Source organism: Stenella coeruleoalba (genome assembly GCF_951394435.1).
Source record: "Stenella coeruleoalba genome assembly, chromosome: 7".
Classification (NCBI taxonomy): domain Eukaryota; kingdom Metazoa; phylum Chordata; class Mammalia; order Artiodactyla; family Delphinidae; genus Stenella; species Stenella coeruleoalba.
The window spans coordinates 37210697-37237664 of NC_137153.1; the positions used below are offsets into that span (position 1 = coordinate 37210697).

The window sequence follows — 26968 nt, forward strand, 5'->3', positions numbered from 1 at the left end:
CAGGGGACACGGGTTCGAGCCCTGGTCTGGGAAGATCCCACATGCTGTGGAGCAACTAGACCCATGTGCCACAACTACTGAGCCTGTGCTCTAGAGCCCACGAGCCACAACTGCTGAGCCCACGTGCCACAACTACTGAAGCATGCGCACCTAGAGCCCATGCTCTGCAACAAAAGAAACCACTGCAATGAGAAGCCTGTGCACCGCAACAAAGAGTAGCCCCCACTCACCACAACTAGAGAAAGCCCGCGTGCAGCAACGAAGACCCAACGCAGCCAAAAATAAATTAATTAATAAATTAAAAACAAAAACAAAAACCTTCTGGGCCAGAATAAAACACCAGACCCTTGCCTTGCCTGTGGTCCTGCACAGCCTCATCACAGGCCGCCTCACCTTTGCTCTCTTCTGACACAGCTGCTGTTCCCTCTGCTGAGGTGCTCTTCCCGGTACTACCTTGCCTATCCCACCAAGCTAGTCTCTAGCTAAACTCAACTGGAGAGGCTGTCCCTGACCACCTGATCTAAATTGGGCCCCTCCTGATATTCTCTTTTTCCTCAGCCCGTCCTTTTCCTTCATTGCCTTTATCACAGTTGATGTGTGTGTGTGTGTGTGTGTGTGTGTGTGTGTGTGTGTGTGTGTATGTATGTATACCTCCCACTGGGCCCTAAGCCGCTAAGGATACAGATTAGGTCTGTTTGTTCCCAGTTGTTTGGCCTGTACCCAGCACATTGAGTGCCACATGGGAAGTGCTTAGTCATATTCCTTGAATGCGTGACTACCAGCTCCTTGCCATCGAGTATAACAGGGGTGGTGGCATGGGAATGGCAGCCCAAAGCACCGGTGCCACAATAGAGGACATCCATAGTGTGGCCCCAGAATGTGCCAGGTGATACGAGTTTGCGGCACCATGGCAGTTCTTCATTGCCAGGTATGGAGAGGGAAGGGGGTCCTGTAAGACTTCCCAGAAGAGCTGAAGCTCAGGGTGAGATGGGAGTTATAAAGAGGGTCGGATGAGGGCCATGCCTCTCTTCCTTTCTCCTGCCCTTCTGCCTGCTCCTGTGACAGACCCTACAATTCTTCAGCCTCTTTCAGTCTTGCCCCAGAGTTAATCTAGGACAAGGTCTACAGGAGTTAGGCTATGGGAGAAGAACAAAAAGGAACTACTAGAAATTGCTACCCTGTGTCTTTGCCTATTCATTTCCTGCCCCTGTACCCATTCCCTGGGCTTCATGCCAGCTCCTGCAGAGAAATGGCCCAGAAGTGATGGTGAAGGGAAAGACCCTGAAGGGATTGTTGGGTAATGGGAAACCTTTGTGTCCCCAGCTTTCATTTTTCTTATTAAAAGCAGTAAACATCTTTAGCAGAACCTGGAAAAGCACTCTGCTCTCTGTGGTCCTGCAGGTGAAAGGGCAGGAGGCCTTGGAAAAGCAGGACTGAGAGAAGAAAGCCAAGTTTCCACCAGATTCACAGGGAGGGCCCCCTGCCGGTGGCTCAGAGTTAGACAGATGTCCCCCTAGAGCTCCCTCCCAGGAGAAGTAGAATTCCTGATTCACTGACCTGACATAGGAGGAATCTCCAAATACATTATCCTATAGAAATGTAACTATACAAAATGGTTAGGGTCTATAGTGTATCATGCTGTGGACCAACTGGATCAACCAGTCCAACCAGCTTTTATGAAATTATTACTAAAGAGAATTTTCAACAGATTTACAAATACAGTGATTAAATATTTACTATGTGCCAAGAACTGTCCTAAGCACTCACTGTACATGTGTTATTATTGCATTTGATCCTTCTGACAGCACTAGGAGGGAGCTAGGCCTGTTTTACAGATGAGTAAACTGAGGTTTAGAGGTTAAGTAACTTTCCCAAGGTCATATAGTGAGTAGGTGGTGGCTCTGGGACTCAAACCCAGGGCTGACTCCACATTTTAAACCATTAGGATGCACCTTCAAACATAACTGTTTCTTAAATTAGGGACTGCATTTACCTGGATATCTCAAGGCCTTTTTCCATCACATTTTTTATCACTCTCTTTCTTCCTTCACTATATATTTATTTGTCCTTTTTGAAAGCATTTTTTTTTCTTGAGTTGAAGTGGAAGCATATTTGCAAAGGGATACTTGGTACATATTCGTTGATACTATAAATATTAACTGCTACTATGACCACAATGAAAAAAAGTCACAGATTGGATTTGTTATTGCATTTTGAACTCTTTTTTTTTTTAAGAGTATAATTGCTTTACAATGTTATGTTAGTTTCTGCTGTACAGTGAAGTGAGTCAGCTATATGTATAGCTATATCCCTTCTCTCTTGGACCTCCCTCCCACCCCCCAATCCCACCCATCTAGGTCATCACAGAGCACCGAGCTGAATTCCCTGTGCTATACAGCAGGTTCCCCCTAGCTATCCATTTTACACATGGCAGTGTATCTATGTCAAACCCAATCTCCCAATTCGACCCACCCTCTCCTTCCCCCACTGTGTCCACCCGTCGGTTCTCTACATCTGTATCTCTAGTCCTGCCCTACAAATAGGTTCACCTGTATCATTTTTCTAGATTCCACATATATGCGTTAATATACGATATTTGTTTTTCTCTTTATGGCTTACTTCACTCTGTATGACAGACTGACTCTAGGTCCATCCACATCTCTACAAATGACCCACTTTCCTTTTTATGGCTGAGTAATATTCCATTCTATATATGTGCCGCATCTTCTTTATCTATTCATCTGTCGTTGGACATTTAGGTTGTTTCCATGTCCTGGCTACTGTAAATAGTGCTGCAATGAACATTGGGGTACATGTGTCCTTTTGAATTATGGTTTTCTCAGGGTATATGCCCAGTAGTGGGATTGCTGGGTTGAATGGTAGTTCTATTTTTAGGTTTTTGAGGAACCTCCATACTTTTCTCCATAGTGGCTGTATCAATCTACATTCCCACCAACAGTGCAAGAGGGGGTTCCCTTTTCTCCACACCCTCTCCAGCACTTATTGTTTGTAGATTTTTTGATGATGGCCATTCTGACCCGTGTGAGGTGATACCTCATTGGAGTTTTGATTTGCATCTCTCTAATGATTAGTGATGTTGAGCATCTTTTCATGTGCCTCTTGGCCATCTGTATGTTAGATCTTCAGCCCATTTTTTAATTGGGTTGTTTGGTTTTTTGATGTTGAGCTCCATGAGCTGTTTGTATATTTTGGAGATTAATCCTTTGTCAGTTGCTTCTTTTTTCAGTGACTCATTTATATTAAAGTTTTGTTTATTTCTTACTGAAAGGAAGAAGATTTCTCTCCCCACGTCAGCTATACTCTGCCTCTGGCTTCGGCACCTTCCCAGCCTTGAAAATACAATGCTGCATCTTTTTGAAAAGCTTATCTCCAGTGAGAGAAATTTTCTGAGGAGGATCGAATGTTTTATGAAAGACTCATTGCTGGTATGTGCCGGGTTTTGATGAGGAGAAAAATCCTTAAAGACGATGCTGGGTATCATTTCTTTTAGTCAGCACAAGCGGAAAAAAATGTAAACTAAAGAGCGATTGGCACCTTTTAAAATAATTATCTATCTACATTTTATTTTTGAAATGCCTAATGTAGCGGGCTTTTCTGCATACTTAGAGCATGTGTTAAAAATAAGGTGAGGGAATTCCTTGGTGATCCAGTGGTTAGGACTTGGTGCTTTCACAGCTGTGGCCCCAGGTTCAATCCCTGGTCGGGGGACTAAGATCCCACCAGCCCACAAGCTGAGTGGCACGGGCAAAAAAAAAAGGCAAGCTTCGAGATTTACTTGATCATTGCACCTTATATTGCATATTCACAAGAATTGACCTGACATTTGGACAACAAATTTTTTAAAACAGTATTTCTCATTTCCACATGAAAAGTTAAGTTTTAAAAAGTGAGGATCTTATGAACAATAGGAGGAATCAATTAACAAAGAAAAGCATTCAAAAAATAAACTTTTAACCCTTCACTAGAGGAAAAATAAAATACTTAAAAGATACAAAACAAAACCCCAGAAAAGTGGTTAAAACAACAAAAACAACTGAGAATTATGTCAGTTTTCTTTTGGTGTCAGCCTGCCAGCCTTGACCCCTCCCTCCATTCAGGGGCTGCCCAGTCTCCCCTCTACTCAGCACTTCTCAGGCCTGGGAAGTCGGGGGCTCAGTGGGCCAAATGGGCCCCATTGCCTAATCCAGTGTCAGGGGCCCAAGCCCTCCGGCAGCCCTGGGAACTGACCAATGCGGATGCTTTCCCTCTGTGGGAGGCAGCTCTGGAATTTATGTGCATTTTTGTAAGAACAGGAATAAAGACCAACGCACTCTGAAAAAAACAATTAAAAAACTACAGGAGGTGTCATGCTTCTGGGGCCTCTTACAGGAACTTCAGTAGGCTCTAACATGTTTTCTCATTAGCTTTTGTAACCTAGGGGAGATATGGGGCAGAGATTTGCTTCCTTTTGTACAGATGGAGAAACTTAGCTCAAGGGAGATGGTGAACCGTCAGATCTTATGTTGGTGTTCAGGAAACTGGGCGGAGGAGAGTGCGCGCCTCCCTGCTGAGCTGAGGCGTGTGTTGGGCGGGGGTGAGTCTCTGCCTAGAGTGCGCTGAGGTTGGCTGAGTTTGCACAGCCCCCCCTCCGACACCTTCTATTTGTTTAATTCACTTAGAACTTCCTGGTTTTTTTCTTTCTCTTTTAAATTGGAGGCTGTGTAAGAGAATCATAATTGAATCTGCTGCCTTCTTACAATATCCCAGTTCTCTTTTTAGGTCCTGATCAGTCCCTACCAGCTCACGTGTGTGACCATGGCCGTGCTTGCCTTCTCCCTATTTCCTGGGCTCCCCTTTGCCTTCCCATTCTGGGGCCTCCCAGGTGACCATGGGTAGTGTTGTAGTCTCCAGCAGTCATGATGCTTTCATCTGCAAGTTAGCTGACACAAATTGAACCCAACTGATTTAGAAGTTTATAGTGTCTGATAGAAAAAAAGAAAAGAAGATAGGTATAAAGACTGAGAGAGCCCAAAGAGAGTTACTTTTAGGAAAATTCTCCTTGACCTCATCATTCACAAGAGTTGCATATTATGGTGAAAAATAAGAAGGCACTTTATATAAAAATAATTATAATAAAATTCAGTATAAACAAAGGCTTTTAGAAGCCCCTGGCAACCTATTCAAAACATTACCTTTATTATCAGGTAAATCTATTTCTAACTTAAATATACGTGCTATAATTTAATTTGCTCTGGTCCTTTTTCAGTGGCAAAATATAGTAACTGAGCTATTTTCTTGCTTTCAAGGTTCTCATTCAATTTCCTTTAAGCCTTCTCCCTATAGAAAAATTCCAGTTTCATCGACTTCTCTAAGTTGGTTTGATTCAGCAACCTTGTGATTCTTCTCTGAGCCTCTTTGCGACCTTTTCCCTGTGGCCCTAGGGCCTGAGCAGCACTTCAGTAAACACAGGATACTGTGTATGAGAGAGAGAGCAGGCGCTCCCATTAAACATCGCATTGTATAACCTTCCGTCTCCAATTTACAGTGTAAAATGATTTCCCCCAAACAGTTTTGAAGTCAGTTGATTTACCAAAAGCATTTATCAGGATCATGTGTGTAGACATTCAGAGCTTCCATTGTGGTTAAAGGGGGGATTCCAGAGGGTGTTATTTGGTTTAATTTATTGTGGCATTGGCAGGATGTAACCCCTCTGTGCCTTATGGTTCAAGGACGTAATTATAATACAGAGCTGCAAGTCCTTGATTGGCGTGGGCTGCTCTCCTCAGGCATACTGGGCCAAAAAACCCGGCAGGCTGGAATAAGCCTGTGACATGACTGAGTGATTGGAAGGGTAACCTGAAGAACCTGCTTCCTAATTGCATCATCTGATTCATTTATCATAGCACAATATCTTGGTGCAGTGACAGGACCGTGCATAAGTATCAGAGAGATCTTGAAGACTCAGCTAGCACAGGACTGCGGTACTTTTCCTCCAGAAGAAACTCGATGCCTATTACATTAGAGCTGGATTCTGAGAGTAATTAAAGTGTGATGGTCTACATAACTTGTATTTTATATGGAGCACTGTTAATTATGTTTCCATCTCTTGGGACTATCCAGAATTAGCCCTAGAAATTCTATAGTTACCAAGATGTTGCAAAAACAAAAGATAAAAGTGTAGTACAGGTTGTACAAAGTGAAATAATCTCCCCAAATGTTCTTTGGCCTCTCAAGGATGCAAGGCTTGGTATTTTCCATTAAGACTATGAATAATAAGCCGCTAACCTAATAATCACCTGAATTCTAAGTGCATGTATATGTTTTTGACTTCTAAAATAAAATAAAAGTAAGTTTTCAAAACCTGTTTACTTTTGAGACTCACCCTTTGGCTCTCGTGGGCTGGACCTCCCCCAAGTACATGCCCACCTGCCACATTTGGTGCTCCTAAATAAACCAAGGTATTAACTCAGTTTGTCATCTACTGAGCAGACTGACACTTTTCAAAAGCAGATGGTCTTGTGTGTCCCTTGACAGAACAGGCAATGGAAGACCTAATCCGTAGCTTCAGACCTGACCTTAAAAACTGATGTCACCAAAAGCAGTGAAAGCCACTTGCTAATTATTCAGCTTTCTTGGCACTGTTTGGTTTCCCAAGGCTGGCCCCAAATCAGAAGGATGTTATGTTTCGCAGTTACAATTCTGTTTGTGGAGCCCAGAAAGCTATTGTTTATATTCCACATTTGAATGAAAAGTGCTGGCTGGGTGGCACTGTGCTTGGCCGCCCTGCTGCATGCCAGGGCCGGGATATACCCTGGTTCCCATGCCCTCCCATTTGATCCTTCTCTGGCTGGCCCCTCCAGCGGGATCTAGAGATTTGCCCACGAAAGAGTGAGGGGGTGGGGTGGGGGGGGTTGGTTTCGTTTATTCAGATTTTAAATCAGGAAACACTCCTGGTATTCTCTTCATAGTGCCCTTAAAATTAGTTCTTTATCTTGTCAACTATACCTCAATAAAGATAGGGTGAAAAAGTAGTTCTTGATCTAATAAGAGCTTAAGAATAATAAACATGCAGATACCTCAGTGTCCTGCTTGACCTCCCTCATATGAGATAAGATGCATTCTTGTTTTCATTCTCCAGATAGCAATCATAGCCACTTCCAAAAGAAAAGGAAACTTCTTTTACACAAAATTCCAAACACAGCTCCTCTTTAATAGAAAATTATACTGAAGAATTAACTCCACATCCTGGATGATGTCAGTTTTCTCTGTTTGAATAACTTCTTACTAATGTTCTAGGGTTTTCTTTTCCTGCTTTCTCATTAGCAGTCTTTTAAGCATTTCGTTTTTGAGCTCTTTAATGTGATGCATGTAATTTAACGAAAGCTGAGGTAGATAATTTAGCAGTGATCGAATAGAAAAGTGTGGAGGTGGTTTCTGCTTGTAGCTAAGAGGTTAAAAAAAAAAAAAAAATCTCAGTAATTGCACTTTCCAGCATCGACCTCATGGGGGCACCACATCACCCAGCATTGTCTGTAAAGAAAGAGGCCTAGATCTCATGTTCTGTTTTCACTGCTGGGGATGCAGGACTTGGCAGCCAGTCAGGGATGAAGGGAGAGAAACAAAAAAAAAGAAAAACCAAAAAGAGAAAACAAAACAGGGCAGTAGTTGACCTGGGAGGTCACTGCCACTCAGAGGCTGCGCCAGGAAGCAGCAGGGGACTGAAGAGCTATCTTCCCCGCTCAGGCTACACAAACCAACAGGATAGAGGCCACTGGGCGAGGCTAGAAGAGGAACTTCAGATTTGGGGGATTTTGCTCTGCTTCCAGAGCTGGCATCCCTGTGTCTTAACCCTCTCAGAGAGCACGGGTAAATTTAAAATACAAAAGTACATTTGGTACTTGTTAATTTTTTTTTTAAGCCCAGAAATGACAGATTTATCACTAATTAAACAATAATTGCATTATGGAGTACTGAAAAAAAATTGCTTGTAGTATAAACAACATCTGGTAAAGATTAAAAAGAAAGAATCATTTTTCCAAGCTCAAATTTGTTGAAAGAAATGTGAATGTTTTGAAACAAAACAGATCTTAAAATGCAAAAGGGATATTTACCGTCCTAAGTTTGGTATTTGAAAGAAATGAAGAAAATGGCATAATAAAAGAAAATACATGTTTATAAAGGTCCCTTATTTTACATGACAGAGGTGAAGTTTTTCATATAAGTAGATTTTTTTTTAAACCAAATTGTTTTTGAACTCAGTAAAGGAGTTTTTTGAAATGAAACTTATGAAAAATCTTTTTTTTAAAGAAGAGTGTTACTTCTTGATGAATAGTCACCTTTTAACTTATATATTAAGACAAGGGCTCCTGCCTGTCAAGGGTTTGGAAGAGTCAGCTACACAGTGGGACGTGATTGCCGGCTGTCGGGTAAACTGGAGGAAAAGTGTCTCATCAGCAATTAATTAAAAAAAAAAGAAACTCTGCTCCGGAGTGAACTATATAAAACTACATAAAAATAGATTATGAAAGAGAAGCTATCCCAGGCTTACTGAACTTCAGTTTATCTCTCACCTGAAATTTCTCTCTTTATTTTTTTAGGAAAAATATCTATGAAGGGTGATAAATGTAGACGGCTTGAGAATTTTTTTTTTCTGTGTCTTCACTGCCTTTTTGTTTTTTATGAGAGGCATTCACTTTTCTCTGTGAATTACCTCAAATCATAGTATAATTTCCCTTTCTGGTTTGTATTCTTTTTCTCCCCTCTACCCATACTCTTTCTTTCTCGCACACACAAAGAATCAAAAAATGATAGAAAAAAGGAAAGATTTCTTCCTGAGAATTCTGTTCTTCCGTTTTCTTGGGCCTCTTTCAAGTGGCAGGTGGCTTGTAATAATCATTGATGAATCGGGATGAAAACAGGTTAGACACTAAGGACAGAGAGCAAGTATTGATGTTATTTGTACAGTTCACGGCACAGAATGACAAGCTGGCCTCTCCCTCACCTCTGCCTACAATGCAGGCCCAGAGAACGCAGCCGCCGCGCACTTCTCTATGTTGCTTAGTCTTCCCTTGTTTTTTCGAGGGATGGAAATGGGCTGTCCTTCTGGGCAGAGAGGAGATGAGCAATGCAGTTCTGGGTAGCTGTGGCAGAGGTAAAGGGATGAGCACCCCAGAACAATCTGGTCCATAAGAAAAGGAAACCAGAGTCTGGAGCTCACCGTCATCATCTTCCGTTCATCCTCTGACGTTGAGTGAAAGAACTGGGGGCAGCGTGAGGGGAGAGAAGAAGGGCATAACTCCTGTTACTGATGGCCTCCTGGTAACATAGTTTCCCAAGACTTGAAATAATCTGTACACGGAAATCGTTAGACCATATGGGGAAGAGAAGAGCTTGAGAAGGAACAGATTTTGGTAGGATGGAGAAAAACAGACAAACAGATGGAACCCAAGAAAGATTTTCTTTTCTGTCCTCATTTTCAAGAAAGGTTTTCTTTTCTGTCTTCATTTTAACAGGAAAGACAATTGCCTGGATTGTGGGGCTTCGGAGCTAGGGTGTGGAGCTCTGGGTTGCAGAGTGACCTGTTGTGTTAATGTAGGGTCCTGTTTTAAAAATAAAACAGGATACAGAGGGGTTAAATGTTTGCCTCTTCCCTCACATGGATGCTGTAAAGATTTAGGGGGGAAATTTATGGCTTCCAGAGGAGCATAAATTAAGACTTTAATTCTATTTAGAGGATTCCCTTGATAAGAAAAGCGGCTTACGTTTGCTTTTGTGATTTGATGTCACTGGGACACATGCCTGGCCTGTGAGCACTCCAGGCTTCATGAGGGGACTCAGTGACCTTGAAATTATGTGCTCGGGAAGTGTGAAGAGCATCATGTTTAAAACCATCTGTAAAGGCTGCAGATGAGAAAGCTGTTCACAACTCTGGAGTGGCGAGGGAGACTGGTTTTTAAATCAAAATCTCTGCCATTGCTGTTTCAAGCCTGGTCACCTCCAGGAGGTTCCTCTGCCTCCTAACATCTTATCTGTTTTAAAAGCTAAAACAGGTTGTAGAAGCAGGTTGAGAGCAACCAAAGGTCTGAAATATTTGGACAGAAAGAAATCTAAGAGGAGAGGCCATTGGCATGGAGAGAACAGGCAGATTCCACACAGTCTGTAGATATTTAAAACATTTGATTGAGCTGTTTTGCTAGAAAACACTGCATAAAAGAAGAGCATGTCCAAGCTCTTGTCCTCTTTCAACAAGCTAAATTAGAGCTTTCTTGCTTTCCCCCTTGCTTTTCAAGGTAGCCCTGTTCTACATGTTGGATCAGCCTTTTCTTTGCCATTTGGAAATCCCTGTAATCAGTATTGAATGATTTTCTACTAGCATCAACTTTATAGAGTGGTTCTGGAGTAGTTAAACCATTTAGAACAAAGGTTCTATTTTACCATTTTCAATTTTAGTCTTATTTTCTATCAATGCACTTTTTTTTAGGCACTGTGTGTCACATGACAGTGTTGTTTGGTCTTAAACACACATTGTCTATATATAAGACTTTGAAAAATCGTTCTGGCAAATTTGATGACTCACATTTCTTCAGGACATGCAGTTTGCTTTTCCCTTCTTTTTTTTTTTTAATTTATTTATTTTATTTTTTGACTGCGTTGGGTCTTCGTTGCTGTGCATGGGCTTTCTCTAGTTGCGGTGAGCGGGCGCTACTCTTCGTTGCGGTATGCGGACTTCTCATTGCGGTGGCTTCTCTTGTTGCGGAGCACGGGCTCTAGGCACGCGGGCTTCAGTAGTTGTGGTGCACAGGCTCAGTAGTTGCGGTGCGCAAGCTCTAGCGCGCAGGCTCAGTAGTTGTGGCCCATGGGCTTAGTTGCTCCATGGCATGTGGGATCTTCCTGGACCAGGGCTCAAACACGTGTCCCCTGCATTGGCAGGCAGATTCTTAACTACTGCACCACCAGGGAAGCCCTGCTCTTCCCTTCTTGTTTGATTTTTCCATTATGAATACATAGAAACTTCCATGATATTTTCTGGGCATATATCCAGTGACCTTTTAATAACTGTTATTATTTACAGTGAGGCTGAAAAGCAGAGAGATTAACTGACTTGTCTGAAATCAAAGCCAAAAAATATTCCGCCTCTCCTGGTGAACCTGCCTTTCTTCTGCCTCTCTTCAGTTTGAATTCTGCCAAATCACTGAGTTTATAATGAATTTATCTATGAAAAATTTTAGTTGGTTTCTTTTAGATAAAAATGGACATCAATGAAGGATTAGGGAGTATGGATTACTCAGAAAATAGAGATCTGTAACTTACAAATCGCAAGTCTCTCTTCAAATAAAAGGAATTATCCCATCATTTTAACAAGTGACAATGCTCTTGCCTGGAGCCTTCTATAACAGCCTGTAATGGCGGTGTATGAACACTAGATGGCGCACATTCAATGTTAGAACTCGAAATGCCAGCGCAGAACAGGGTGGAAGAGAGTCTATGGAGATAGGCATCATTCTTTCTTCAGCTTGGTCTAGAAAACTTAAGAGAAAACGCATATCCTTTTTTATGTTTTTCTAGTTGAGGGGGTATGAAAAAATGTTTCCCAAAGCTAGTCATATCAAGCTCAGTGTGACTCAGAGAAATTCCCTATAGAGCCAATTCACTAACCTTTGGATGCTACTGTAAAATATCTTAGAACCCAAATGGCATCTTCCTCTGGCTTAATGTCATGCTTTGAGCTCTGGCCAAAAAGATATGGAATCTGGGTCAGGCCCACTGAAGCCCCACTCAGGCCACAGTAGGTCGGCTTCTGCAGATTTATACAATCAAACCTGTCATAAAAATACTCGTGGAATAAATTAGATTGCTTTCATCATTCAAGATGATGGTACCTTTATTCTTTTTTCGTCTGAAGTAATTTAAGCTGCTAAATTCATAGGGCACTAAGATGTAATATTATTCAGTCTGGCATGGTAGTGGCCACTGCTTTCCTCAATAATAATTCTAAATTATGCACTCATTTCCTAATAAGCAGGAATGAAAAGATAGCCGGCCCAGATTCGACCTTGAGGCACTTTTAAGTCATGTGAGGCGGTCAGACACACAGGGCACATTATGTAAAACTAGCAACACAGGTAGGCTCTGTGTCTTCATTACAGCATGCCGGTAGAAGGTATATATATATATATATATTTTTTTTTTTTTTTTTTGTCGTACGCGGACCTCTCACTGTTGTGGCCTCTCCCGTTGCGGAGCACAGGCTCCGGACGCGCAGGCTCAGCAGCCATGGCTCACGGGCCCAGCCGCTCCGCGGCATGTGGGAACTTCCCGGACCGGGGCACGAACCCGTGTCCCCTGCTTTGGCAGGCAGACTCTCAACCACTGCGCCACCAGGGAAACCCTAGAAGGTATATTTTAATGTTCCATGATACTTAATGACTCTTTTTTCTGTATGATATGGGTTTATTGTTGAAAATGTGGAACGTACAGAGTATAAAGAAGAAATAAAGATTGTACATAATCCCCTTGCCCCAAGAGAACTACTGTTTGTATTTGTATGTAGGGCTTTTGCTATGAACTGGTTCTTGTTTTTTTCTAACTCACAGGAATGTACCCATTTTCTAGACACCAGCAGTTCTAGACAATTCATTTGCCTGATAAGAGCAAGTCATTATTGATGAAATGCTTCTGATAGTTTACTTTCTCATGGTCCTTTCCTTACAGCCTGCAGCTGCCTGCCACCCTGCCATATTCAGAGTTGTTGATGAAATGTTCAGGTCAGTATTGTGCTGTTTCTGCTAGTAAATTGGTCTAAATATGTTCAGCTTCCAAATGCGAATAAAAAACTCTGTGGTAGTCTCTGGCTGTACCACGGGGGAATTAGTTTCTGCTTCCATCCCCTCCTGCTGAGCTTTTTGGTAAAACCCAAATGTCAATGTATATTTAAAAGCCAATGCCTAAAAATTAAGATAACTATCTTTTTTTAACCTTTTAAAATTCTAATAATAATGGTAGAAAAGCAAAATTACATGAGATTTACATCATTCAATATTCATGTAGAATTTTTCTCAACTCAAAATAAAGCGTAGTAGTGTTCTCCCTTCACCACATGAGGGCTGACCAATCTTTTTAAAGGATTTGTAAGCTAAGGAAAACCAAGAATAATAAATAAATGATGCCATTCTTAACAGAGCTCTTCTGAAAGGCAGAATCAACTATGCATGTTATCTTACAGCACACTAATTTTTATTCTGCAAATACCAGAACTTCTTGGTAAAGGCATTGGATTTACAATGATGAAAGATGAGGAGACCCCTGGACATTAGGTTGGGTTATGGCTGCCAGTTAGTGGGGGGCCGGACTTGCCCACCCAGGGAGGGTTTCCAGCCTCTTTCCTGGGTGCTGGTACAGCCAGGGTATCTACTCTCTTTATCCCATCCCCCTCACACTCAGCAAACAGAGGCCCCATGGCAGACAGCAGACACTGGGGAAAAGAATTTTTACAATAGCAAGTAATCCAGCACTTGGGTTGGTCTTGAAACATACCAACTTTAAGCTAAATGAGTATAGAAATAAGTCAGAATGCTGTTTTTAGTTTAAAGCTAGCAAAGTTTCAGTTGATTTTTTTGTTATTGTTTAAACAAACATAAAGAAAGGTTAGTTGTGTGAAAATGCATAGAAAACAAACCAGGAATATGCAGATTCTTCCACCACTTTGCTAGGTGGATTTGACCGAGCCATTTTAACCCCGGGGCACCTCTTTCTCCACTTGCAAAAGCAAAAGTTCTGTGAATGTTGCATTTCTGGGCGTACAGTGCGCAAATATTTGTAAAGAGCATTCCAGGCCCATGTGGAAGGGATATGAAGTGCTTAATAATTTAAAAAACAAGAAAGGGAGCTCTGCATGTTTGCAATTTTAAAGAAAATTTTTAGAAAAGGGATTTCACGCAAGGACTGAAAACTGATGAGTTGAGATACTGTTGAAGCTTATGGCACAAAAAAATGTTTCCATTTTTCCCTTTTACATGTTCAGGTTCACGTGTTTGCCAGGTTAATCACTGAATGTGTTGTGATCTGGCTTTGCATTGCTCAGGTACGCACTCCTGGAAACTGATGGAGCCCTAGAAGTACTGGCCACTATCCAAGTGTTTACACGATGCTTTGTAGAAGCTCTGGAAAAAGAAAACAAGCAGGTTCGTTATATTGCAGATATTATTCATTCCCCCAAAGAAAAAGAAGCTGTTAAGAGTATTTGATTAATCACCAGAAGGGAGCACATTATTTTCAGTGATTTTGATAGACTGTTTTGTTCAAGAAGAAAGCTTCCAAATGAAAAACCCAGCAAAGGTAAAACCATTTTAATTGAAAGTAAATCAAGATGGTTCCTGTCTGTCCTGTGTCCTGGTACCCAAAAGCATTTATCTACTGCTGCGCAGAGAACTGTGCCATGCCAGCACGTGCCACCCCAGAGGGTGAACTTTCTGGGCCCTGTGTTGTATGCTGTTTGTCAAGCAGGACTCTGCCCCTCCCAGGCTAGAGAGAGGTATTCTGGAGTCTATATGGCATGTGCTAAGAAGGAAATGCCACTTATTACAAAGCAATACTGGACATTCTTAATTATTAGTTTCCATTCATATCAGAGACCTAAATGTGAATTGGGTTCCAGGGGAGAAAGGAGATAGAGTGACAAGGAAATATTTGAATAATTGTAGATGAGGAGCTAGGAATGGCCATGATCAAGAGGTGTCAGTTGGACTCAGTAAGCAAGAAGCTGGATCTAGGGATCTGCAGGAGGACTTGCACTGGGGGGCCGTCAGCAGAGGCAGCTGATCGATTAGAGTGACCTTTGTAACAGGAACCTTTTCTACCAGAGCGCTTTTGTCTTTGGGCATTCTAACTGGCCTGTACTTCTGATGGCCGCAGACCTAATGTCTGTGTAGTGCTTTGCCTGTTCAAGTGCCCAAGTCCACTGCAGTTCCCTGTGAGATATGTCATGGTCCCTTGGCGTGCTTGCTGCAGTCTGACTTAGGAGAGCACTGCTGTGATGCTTGGTTGTACTAAACTCCCATACACTCCAACGCCAAGAAACCGCTCAGGTTTTAGCAGAGGTTTCTGTTTTTTAAGGCAATGATAAATATTTATGATGCTTTCTTCCCATCTTTTCTTTCCCAAGGGAAGTTAGCTAGACTGTAGCAAACAGCATTATCAATGGTATCCAGCCTGGAATTCGGGAGGAGAGCTCTGCTGAAAGGCACTGGCTGGCCCTCACACTTACTTTGAGGCATAACTATAAATATCTTTTATCTTCCCTGAATATTCTTAGTATTTCCAATTAGGAACTGACCTCTAGAAAACCTGTGCCTTTGACTCCTGGAACAGACCTAGGTTACGGCGGAGGGCATCGGTGAAAGAAGTATTGCTCTGTACCGTTAGCCTGAGTCTGTTTTCCTTACCAGCTTTTCCCCTGAGTTGCAGGGTTGGCCTTGGCACTTTAGATTTGGACTGGTTGAACTGTTCTTACAGTCACTTTTAATTTAAAATAGTACCCTGCCCAGGCTACATGTGTCTGCTGGTGTGAGGGGCACAGATTGGGTTCTGGTGGAAGGCAGGGCAGGGATCCAAAAAGAAACAGGAATTCAGTGCCCTCGCCTTGGGTTCAGGATACAAGAGCAATAACCTCTTAACTTTGCAAATGCCTTCATCCACATTTGTTATGTCATTTCTTTTCCTGGGGCTGTTCCTGATTGCCTGCCTTTCTAGTCGATGCCATTCTCATCATCAGTCCCCTGCCTTCCTTAGTGCCCCTTTGTAGATTAATCATAATCCCTGATGCATGACATCCTTTGTCCTACTTGGTCCATGCATGGCCCTCTTTTCTTTCGGTGTTTTATCCATCCATCCACGTATTCATTCTTAATAAATGAGTATCTACCAGCCTGACATCCAACAAGACCTGGCCCACTATAGCAACTTTCAGGTATCCACATGCTCCTCCTCTATCCTGTCACTTTGACTTTCTCCCCTCAGATAGCTGCTGTTTTGATTTTATGTTTATCATTCCTTTGCTTTTTCTGAAAATAGTTTGATCACATGATTGCTAAACCGTGTTTTCTTTACTTGTGACTGTTTTTGCACTTTATAAAACAAACAACAGATAAGAGTAGCACACCGTATGTAGCCTTTTGAGCCTTGTTCTTTCCAGCATCGTGCTACCAGGATTGCTCTGTGCTGTGCGTGGTCGTGGTCCTGGTGGGGATTGCTGTGTAGAGCTCTGTTGGGAAAGTGTACCACAATGTAGCTATCTTCCTGGTGGTGGGCTTTTGGATTATTTCCAGGTTTTGGTTTCTTTCATAAACAGTGTTGCTCTGAACATCCTGGGGCATATACGTAGGACTGGAAGTGCTGGTTATTAGGAGTGCTTTGGCAGATACTGCCAAATTGTTTTCATACATGCTTGTGCCAATTTACATTCCCCCCAGCGGTTTGGTTATTTTTTAGAATGATATCTTTTTTTTTTTACTTTTTTTTTTTTTTGATGCGGACCATTTTTAAAGTCTTTCATTGAATTTTTACAATATTGCTTCTGTTTTATGTTTTGGTTTTTTGACCACGAGGCATGTGGCATCTTAGCTCCCCGAACAGGGATCGAAACCGGCACCCCCTGCATTGGAAGGCGAAGTCTTAACCACCGGACCGCCAGGGAAGTCCCTCCCCCCAGCAGTTTATGAGAAATCCCATTAATCCACATTCTTTCCCATTGTCAGAAATGTTTATCTGCAGTGCTCCTCATTCTCTTTTCATCCTTTCCTCTCACCCTTGTTTTAGTTGGAGAGCACAGTGCAGCTCCATCAATGTGCCCAGTCGGACTAGTAGGCAAAAACTTAAGGCTGTCATGACAAGCCTCTTTTCTGAGCTTGCATAACAAATGGCTCCAGTACAAACAGCAAATCAGTTCAGGTTCTGGTGCCAGTAGTACAGAGTTTAATAATGTACTAGACTAAATCTCCCACAGATAAAAACTATAAACTCTGGGGAAAATATTTTTTTAAACTATTTGAAGGTACTGGAGAGCAACCCAAAAAGCAGATTAAAACTGGCGGGGATTCAACCCTTGAAAAAGGAAACCACATTGGGTAATCTTCTAACTTTTCCATGAGGGCTCTCATGTAAGGGGTAGAAGGGGGGTTGAGTGGGTGGAGGGGTGAGGGGGTGGCCAGAGCTCAAGGCACAATCTGATTGACTTGAGGTGTCAAAAGACAGAGCTGTGGGCTGCCAGAGGAACAAAAAATAGATGGGGCAAAAGAAACGAATATAAAAAGATAAACCCAAATATATCTACAAGTACATTAATTACAAAAACTAAGTGAAAATCAACTAAATACACTAGTAAAAAACAAAGATGGGACTTCGCTGGTGGCACAGTTGTTAAGAATCCACCTGCCAATGCAGGGGACACAGGTTCAAGCCCTGGTCCAGGAAGATCCCACATACCATGGAACAGCTAAGCCCGTGCACCACAACTGCTGAGCTGCGTTCTAGAGCCCGTGAGCCACAACTACTGAGCCTCCATGCCACAACTACTAAAGCCCGTGCGCCTAGAGTCGTGTTCTGCAGCAAGAGAAGCCACTGCAGTGGGAAGCCCGCGCACCACAAGAGTAGCCCCCACTCACTGCAACTAGAGAAAGCCTGTGCACAGCAACAAAGACCCAGTGCAGCCAAAAATAAATTAATTAATAAATAAACAAGTAAGCAAATATGTCAGACTGGATGAAAAACCAAGACCCACTATATGTTGTTTTCAAGAGACCAGTTCTAATTATAAAGACACAGATAGGTTAAAAGGAAGGAAAGGGATACGTAATGTAAACAATAAGCACAAGAAAGCTGGTATCACTCTACTAGCAGCAGATGCATTAGGTTTCAAGATAAGGAGTATGACCAGACAAAAAGAGGTACATTTTATAATTATGCAATAGTTCATCAGGAGAAATGCCAATTACAAATAGATATATGCCTAATAACCGAGTTCTGAAATACACAAAGCAAAAACTGACAGAAGTAAAAAGAGAAATAGACAAATCCACAGTCACACATAAAACACTTGGAAGTGAATTTTTTAAAAGCTGTATCAGTTTTCCTGGAACTTCCCTGGTGGCACAGTGGTTAAGAATCCGCCTGCCAATGCAGGGGACACGGGTTCGATCCCTGGTCCGGGAAGATCCCACATGCCATGGAGCAACTAAGCCCGTGTGCCACAACTACTGAGCCTGTGTTCTAGAGCCCACAAGCCACAACTACTGAGCCCGTGTGCCACAACTACTGAAGCCTGCACACTTAGAGCCCGTGCTCTGCAACAAGAGAAGCCACCGCAATGAGAAGCCCGCGCACCGAAACAGAGTAGCCCCCACTCACCGCAACTAGAGAAAGCCCGCACACAGCAATGAAGACCCAGTGCAGCCAAAAATAAATTTATTTTTTTAAAAAAAAAAAGGTGTATAAGACCTCTACTTGGAAAACTATAAAACATTGGTGAGACAAACTAAAGAAAACTTAAACATATAAAGAGAGAAACTATATTTATGAATTGTTGAGATGCCTCGTTCAATGTAATCCTAGTTAAAATCCCAACATGGTTTTCAAAACAGAAACTGACAGGCTGATTCTAAAACTTATATGAAAATGCAGAAGACCTACAGTAGCTAGAACAATTTTGAATAAACAAAAGAAAAAAAAATTCAGACTCCCATATTCTTATGGGAAGCAGAGGGGCAATGGTCCATCTTCTGCAACTGCTTCAAGGCTGAGTAGGGGCCTGTCAGGAAGTAAAAATCTCTGGATGCCTGATCTAGGGGCCCCAGGGGTAGGACAGCTCCTTGTTTTAAGTTGGTATGTGCTGGAATCCTCGCATAGCCATCATTTTGATGTGGAACTGTTGTAACGGTTTCCATAGCCTTTCCATGAATCTCCTTGATGATGAAGCACTTTTTGTAACAGCATCAGAGTACAAAAATATCTGTAAATGACAAAAGACTTAAAAGGCATGGTTAAACATCTGATTATATTTAGTTCAACATACGAAATAATCCTCATTAAATATTTCTCTTTGAGATACCTCAGGGGCCCTCTAAGGTATCCCAAAGTTAGCTGGAAATCAAAAGAACTTTAATTAAAATTTGATATTTTAGGAAGTTTGTCAAAAAGTTTTAAAACACTTGGTCAAATAAGATCATAGGTCACTGTGAGACAATACTTATTCCTTAACCAAAGTGACAATAAAAGATTTCAAAGGCAAAAAAAAACCCAAAAAACAGAGGATTCAAACTACCTGATTTCAAGACTTGAAGCTATAGTAATCAAGACCAAGACAGTGAGGTATTGGCAAAAGGATAGATCAGTGGAAGAGAATAGTGTCTAGAAATAGATCCATACATATATTAATATGTAGTCAACTGATTTTTGACAGAGATGCCAGGAAAATCAATGGGGAAAGGAAAGTTTTCAACAAACAGCACTGAAACAAGTGGATATCCAGGTAGGAGAAAATGAACCTCTACCTCACAAACACAAAAATTAATTTGAGATGGATCATAGACTTCAAAATAAATGCTAAAGCCATAAAGCTCCTAGAAGAAAATGAAAAGAATAGCATTTTTGACATTGGGATAATCTGAGATTTCTTAGAAGGAATGCAGAAAAGCACTAGCAATATGAGAAAAATGGATAAATTAGACTTTATCAGAATTTAAAACTTCTGGTGTTTGTAGACATCCTTAAGAAAATGAAAAAGCAATCCACCAGCAGGTAAAAAATATTCTCAATATATATATCTGACAGGGGACTTATATCCAGAATATATAAAGATCTCTTACAACTCAAGAACATAAGAGACAACTCAGTTTTAAAAATGGACAAAAGACTTGAATACACACTACAAAAAATATGTATAAGTTGGCAGTAAACATATCAGGAAAATGAATAGTAAAGTCATAATAAGGTAATATTTCACACCCACTAATATTGCTAAAATTAATAAGATTGACAATACCAAAAGTTGACAAGTATGTGGAGCAACTGAAATTGTCATAAATTGTGATGGGAGTGTGAAGTGGTACAACCACTTTGAAAAATTACATGGCAGTTTCTTAGAAAGTTAAACAAGCATCTACTCTATGACCTACTAATTCCATTCCTATGGTATTTACCCAAGAGAAATGATAGCACATATCCACAAAAAGACATAAATGTGAATGTTAACTGCAGCTTTATTCATAACAGCCCCAAACTGGAAACAACCCAAGTGCCCATCAATGGGAGAATAAATAAACAGATTATAGTATATTCATACAATGACTACTTCAGAGCAATTTTTTAAAAAATGAACTCCGCATACACAATAGCATAGATGAGTTGCAAAAGAACATGTTGAGCCAAAGAAGCCAGACACACAAAAATACATCCTCTTATGATTCTATTTGTGTGAAATTCAAGAACATACAAAACTACTCTCTCTTGTTGAAATAAAATATTGGTTGCCGGGATGGGGTGGAGGGATTGACTATAACAGCCACAAGGGAACTTTCTGGGGTGATTGAAATGTTCTGTGTCTTGGGTTTCCCTGGTGGCACAGTGATTGGGAGTCCGCCTGCCGATGCAGGGGACACGGGTTCGTGCCCCGGTCCAGGAAGATCCCACATGCCGCGGAGCAGCTGGGCCCGTGAGCCGTAGCCGCTGAGCCTGCGCGTCCGGAGCCTGTGCTCTGCAACGGGAGAGGCCACAACAGTGAGAGGCCCACGTACCGCAAAAAAATAAAAAAAAATAAATGTTCTGTGTCTTGATTGGAGTGATGGTCACATTGGATTTACACATTTACCAAAAGTCATTAAATTGTACACTTAAAGCCCTTGTACTTCACTGCTTATAGATTTTACCTCAACTTTTTACAAAAGTTCTTCAAAACTTCTGTGCCTTCTGAGGGCATAGCTAGGATAGCGCTTCGGCCCTCGAAGTATCGTGAGCACCATTGTTGTTTTATGCTGTTTTGATTATTAAAAAACCATCTCACAACTGCCTTGGAAACTCTCACTTAAATAGAAGATTTATATATATAATTGAGTTCATGTGAGGTGAAGAACTGATATAAAGACATCAAGAGTATAACTTTATTTTTCTTAAGTCCTAGAAGGTGACTTTAAAAAGGTTTAATTTTTTTGGAACATATTTACAAGATTATTAGGAGACTTTTTTTTTTTTTTTTGATAAGCATGCAAGGAAACATTCTGACCACATAAAGTAGAGGGTCTTTTTGGGGCAGAGGATGCAAGATTTTGTATTTTCTTAATACCCTTTCCAATGCTAATGTTCAAATGGTTTTGAATTTTTGATTCTGTTGTAGCTGAAGTTTGCATTCAAGACCTACTTTCCTTATGCTTCTCCGTCTCTTGTCATGGTGCTACTCCAACACCCGAAAGGTACGTGAAGGTTGATTCTGCCCATATTAAAATAACTTCTGGGAATACACTGATTAAATTATAACTGTTTCCTCCCAGTTCCTTATCTGTAAAGGGAATTGGTCATTGCTTACATCCTTTAAGCTCTCAGGGTCTCACATTCTGTGGATTTTGATGTGAGAATTTGCTTGACTTCCCAGTTACAATCATTTACTAAAAGAAAGAAAAAAGAACAAAATGGCCTCTAATTGGGTTTTGATAGTCTGTTCTGGATAACACAAGGCCTCTGCTCGTGCCAGCCAGATCTACCTGGATGCCAGGAACAGGCTAATAAGACTTGGCTGATTCGGAATAAAACAGTATGTTTATTTGTATTTCATTCTTTCTACTCTGTGCCCCCTGTTGCAAAAGAAAAGATAAAATGATGAATGAAACCAAGGAAGTTTAGTGGAAATTTCTCCTAACCAAGCCAAGGGAAGCCTTTTGAAAGAATTCAGTAAGTGTATTAGACCACAGCCCTCTCTGATTTCATTTGCCAGCCTTCCAGAGGCCATATCCAGTTGGGGAAGTGATGATTCTGCCCTGATTCCACTGATGTTGATCTGTTAACATGCCTGTGAGCTCCTGTTTAGGAAACATTTCAGAAATAGAGAATATAGACATCCTTCCCATCTAAAGCCTGAAATCTGAAGCAGAGGCAACACTGACACAAGACAGACTCTGTGCTGTAGAAAACGGCATTCATCTGACCATGGAAGGAAAGAGGAGAGAAAAGAGTAAAAGAATCCGTAATATTTCCTTTTTATGCCGTTTTTTTCCCTGGCTTTTTCCTGAGACTTGAGTAAGTAAATTCATTTGAGGAAAGTATGATTCGAGGTTTCAGAGCATTTTACAAAATCAAAGTTCCTCTTCCTTGTTCTAAAAGATTAGGTTCTCACCTAGAGTGACCCATTTGATGCTGTCCTCTGAGATGCTAGAGGTGGAGGTGGTGACAGGCCTGGTGGGATCTCTAGTCAGCTGTTTTGTGGAACTTAACCTGTGGGGACACAATGGGAAAACTTTAATAACAAGACAGAAAAGTCAGTAATTCACTTTCCAGGGCCATGTCTCACAGCCTAAATCAGATGAGCAAAGCCTAAGGTCAGCCTGTGTGAGCAGCTGAATGAGCTCCAGAAAAAGTATTGGGGTTGTTATTTTTTAATTTGGAAATCTATAAACAAAAGACTACCTCTGCTAGTTCCTAGAACAGTTTTCTGCATGTTACATTTGGAAAAATAATGTTACATTCACAAATTGAAGTGTTTTTTAACAGTAGAATCTTCTATTCATCAGAAATTGATCTTATGCCCACTGTAAAGTCTTGTAGGCATTAAAGATGGGTCACTTATGAGCCCTGACTATCCAGGAGCTACAAGTAAAGAAGACATAAAATACGTATCTAAACAACTAATAAAAAGAAGAAAACAAAAGTGCCTTCAAAGCCTGCAAATCAGGAGTTATGGGAGTTCAGAAGAGGGAGAGAGATAATTTATGATTCTTTAACATTTGTGGGGTAGTAGTGGTTATTGTATCACTTACATTATCTTTCTCGTGTATTTAATTATAGAACCTATCACTGCACGGAAATGTGGTAGCCTTTTTCAGATGTTGTTTAGAACTACAGATACATACATGGTCAGAAGTGTTTAAGACCATGGGAAAATTGTGAAACCAGAAAAACTAACTAAAGAAAAGACATTTGTCTGTATGATACCCATGTATTTTTTTCTGACCTTTGTTTTTTTAAAAAAAACTATACACCTGGGCTTCTCTGGTGGCGAAATGGTTGAGAGTCCGCCTGCCGATGTAGGGGACACGGGTTCGTGCCCCAGTCCGGGAAGATCCCACATGCCGTGGAGCGGCTGGGCCCGTGAGCCATGGCCGCTGGGCCTGCACGTCCGGAGCCTGTGCTCCGCAACGGGAGCGGCCACAACAGTGAGAGGCCCGCATACCGCAAAAAAAAAAACAAAACTATATACCTGAAATCTTATTCTAAATTCATCACAATCGTAGAAAAACAGTTGGGCAGCCCATTCCTAATTCCTTGTTGATTATTTTATTATAATCTCCATGTATGTTGAAATCACAGATTACTAGTGATATGGAGGAGGGGGTAGGTGAGTAGAAAAGAAAAAACCCTGGGGCATCTTCCACATAGCCTTTGTAAACCCTACGGTGGGCTGCCTGTGCAGTCTCTCTGTCCACTCCCATGTACCCAAGTAAAAGAGCCTTTGAGTTTAGCTCTGTGTAACACTGACAGGTCTTTCTTCCCAGGCCAGGGACATAGATTCTGGATGGGATCAGCATGAGAGCGGTGGTACGGATTCTGTGGACCAGGAAAATTAAGGCCTTTCCTCCAAATGGCCTCTTCTGGTCTTAGCTGTCGATGATTCCTAGTAGGTTTGACTTTTCTTCAGCTCCTCTCTGATGGCTCTCTCCACCCACAGATATCCCACAGGGACTTTGGCACCAGGCACTGAAACATATCTCTGAAATGCTCAAAGAAGTAGTTGAAGACCAAACTCATGGGTAAGCAAACACTGATGACTCGTAGGTCTGTTTCACACGCGTTTGCTCTGGATCCTTATCTTCCCTTGAGCAGGCCTGACAGGGGAAGGCATTACAAGCATACCTCAGAGATATTGCAGGCTTCGTTCCAGACCACAGCAATAAAGTGAGTCACACGACTTATTTGGTTTCCCAGTGCTTATAGAAGTTATGTTTACACTATCCTGCAGTCTATTTAGTGTTCAATAGCACTATGTCTAAAAAAAACAATGCACATACCTTAATTTAAAAATACTTTATTACTAAAAATTGCTAACCATTGTCCGAGCCTTCAGTGAGTCATAATCATTTTGCTGGTAGAGGATCTTGCCTCAACGTTGATGCTGCTGACTGATCATGGTGGTGGTTGCTATGTATGGGGTGGCTTTGGAAGTTTCTTAAAATAAGACAATATGAAGTTTATCACATCAGTTGACTCTTCCTTTCACAAACGATTTCTCTGTAGCATGCAATGCTGTTTGATAGCATTTTACCCACAGCAGAACTACTTTCAAAATTGGAGTCATTCCTTTCAAACCCTGTCACTGCTTTATCAACTAAGTTTATGTAATACTCTAAACCCTGTGTTGTCACTTCAACAGTCTCACGGCAGCTTCACCAGGAGTAGGTTTCGTCTCAAGAAACTACTTTCTTTGTTCATCCATAAGAAGCAACTCCTCGTCCATTAAAATTTTATCATGAGATTGCAGCAATTCAGTCACATCTTCAGGCTCCACTTCTAACTCTAGTTCTCTTGCTGTTTCTGCCGCATCTGCAGTTACTTCCTCCACTGAAGTCTTGAACCCCTCAAAGTCGTCCATGAGGATTGGAATCAACTTCTTCCAAACTCCTGTTAATGTTGATATTTTGACCTCTTCCCATGAGTCACAAATGTGCTTAATGGCATCTAGAATGGTGAATCCTTTCCAGAAGATTTTCAGTTTACTTTGCCCAGATCCCTCAGAGGAATGTATTTCTTAAATAGTAAGAGTTGAAAGTCGAAATGACTCTTTGATTCATGGGCTGCAGAATGGCTGTTGTGTTAGCAGGCATGAAAACAACATTAATCTCACTGTACATCTCCATCAGAGCTCTTGGGTGAACAGGTGCATTGTCAATGAGCAGTAATATTTTGAAAGGAATTTTTTTTTCTGAGCAGTAGATCTCAGCGGTGGGCATAAAATATTCAGTAAAACATATTGTAAACAGATGTGCTGTCATCCAGCCTTTGTTGTTCTATTAATAGAGCACAGGCACAGTAGATGTTTTAAAGGGCCCTAAGATTTTCAGAATGGTAAATAAGAATTGACTTCAACCTAAAGTCACCAACTACATTTGTCCCTAACAAGAGAGTTGGTCTGTGCTTTGAAGCTTTGAAGCCAGGCATTGACTTCTCCTCTCCAGCTATGAAAGTCCTAGATGCCATCTTCTTCCAATATAAAGCTATTTCATCTACATTGAAAATCTGTTGTTTAATGTAGCCACCTTCATTAATTATCTTGCTAGATCTTCCAGATAACTTGCTGCAGCTTCTACACCAGCACTTGCTGCTTCACCTTTCACTTTTACATATGGAGATGGTTTCTTTCCTTAAACCTCATGAGCCAACCTGTGCTAGCTTCAGACTTTTCTTCTGTAGCTTCCTTACCTCTCTCAGCCCTCACAGAATTGAAGAGAGTTAGGGCCTTGATCTGGATTAGGCTTTGGCTTAAGAGAATGTTGTGGCTTATTTGATCTTCTATCCAGACCACTACAACTTTCTTCGTATCAGCAATGACTGTTTTGCTTTCTTATCATTCATGTGTTCACTGTAGTAGCACTTTTAATTCCCTTCAAGAATATTTCCTTTGCATTCACACCTTGGCTAATTGTTTGGCGCAAGAAGCTTAGCTTTCAGCGCATCTCAGCTTTAGACATGCCTCCCTCACCAAGCTTTATAATTTCTAGCTTCTGATTTAAAGTAAGAGACGTGCCACTCTTCCTTTCACTTGAACAGTTAGAGGCCATTGTAGGGTTACTAACTGGCCTAATTTCAATATTGTTGTGTCTCCTACGGAGGCCCAAGGAGAAGGAGAGAAAACGGACAATTGGTAGGGCAGTCAGAACACACACATTTATCGATTAAGTTCATCATCGTATATTGGCACAGTTCATGGCACCCCAGAACAATTACAATAGTAACAAGGAACGTCACTGATCACAGATCACCATGACAAATATAATGGAAAAGTTTGAAATATTGTGAGAATCACCAAATTGTACACAGACAGGAAGCGAGCAAATGCTGTTGGAAAAATGAAGCCAATAGACTTGCTCGACGCAGGGTTGCCACGACCTTCAGTCTGTGAAAAAACACAATTACCTGTGAAGTGCAGTAGAATGAGGTATGGCTGTATTGGTCTGTTTCCATCCCCAAACAGGTAAGCACACTGCTGAGTAAGAAGTGGAGGAAGCACTTTGAGCAGCTCAGAATAAATAGGCTGCATGTGTAAATACCTGGCATAGCAACTGTTCTGAGTAATGGCTAGTGTTAGGCTTTGAAATGTACAAGCATAACAATAAAAATAATAGACCTTAGGAAGAAAGCAGTGCTCACATGCTGCAACCCCTGGCCTGCAGAAGGAGAAGGGCACCTCTCTGGGCCCTTCTCTACCTCTCTAGGGAAGGAAATTCTAAACTTCTCTTGCACAGTAGGATGAAATGTTTCTTTTCCTCCTCCTTGTAATAAATATTTGTCTAAAATTAGAAAATCCATTCTAACATAAAGTAATTTCTAACATTATGATATTAGGTACCCTCTTATATGTGTTATTTCCCTAGAAGCATTCACATTTAGGCTTTGCTAAGTTCTTTGTAACATAGTACCCTTCGACTTCCTCTTAACTTCTTTGCTTTTAGAGTATACATATCTTATTCATTGTCTATACTAGCCTACTGATACTGTCTTT

At 41.3% G+C, this 26968-nt stretch overlaps 1 protein-coding gene across 6 annotated transcripts in view; it reads left to right on the top strand.

Annotated features, from left to right (window-relative positions):
• Positions 1–26968, top strand: part of FANCC (FA complementation group C) — a 264270-nt gene that overhangs the window by 222545 nt on the left and 14757 nt on the right. For all 6 annotated transcript variants that reach the window (XM_079927798.1, XM_079927802.1, XM_079927801.1 and 3 more), the window contains 5 exons: positions 3290–3446; positions 12712–12764; positions 14081–14180; positions 21380–21455; positions 23921–24002. In XM_079927798.1, the coding sequence (XP_079783924.1) occupies positions 3290–3446; positions 12712–12764; positions 14081–14180; positions 21380–21455; positions 23921–24002 (468 nt within the window). The remainder of the gene's footprint in view (positions 1–3289; positions 3447–12711; positions 12765–14080; positions 14181–21379; positions 21456–23920; positions 24003–26968) is intronic.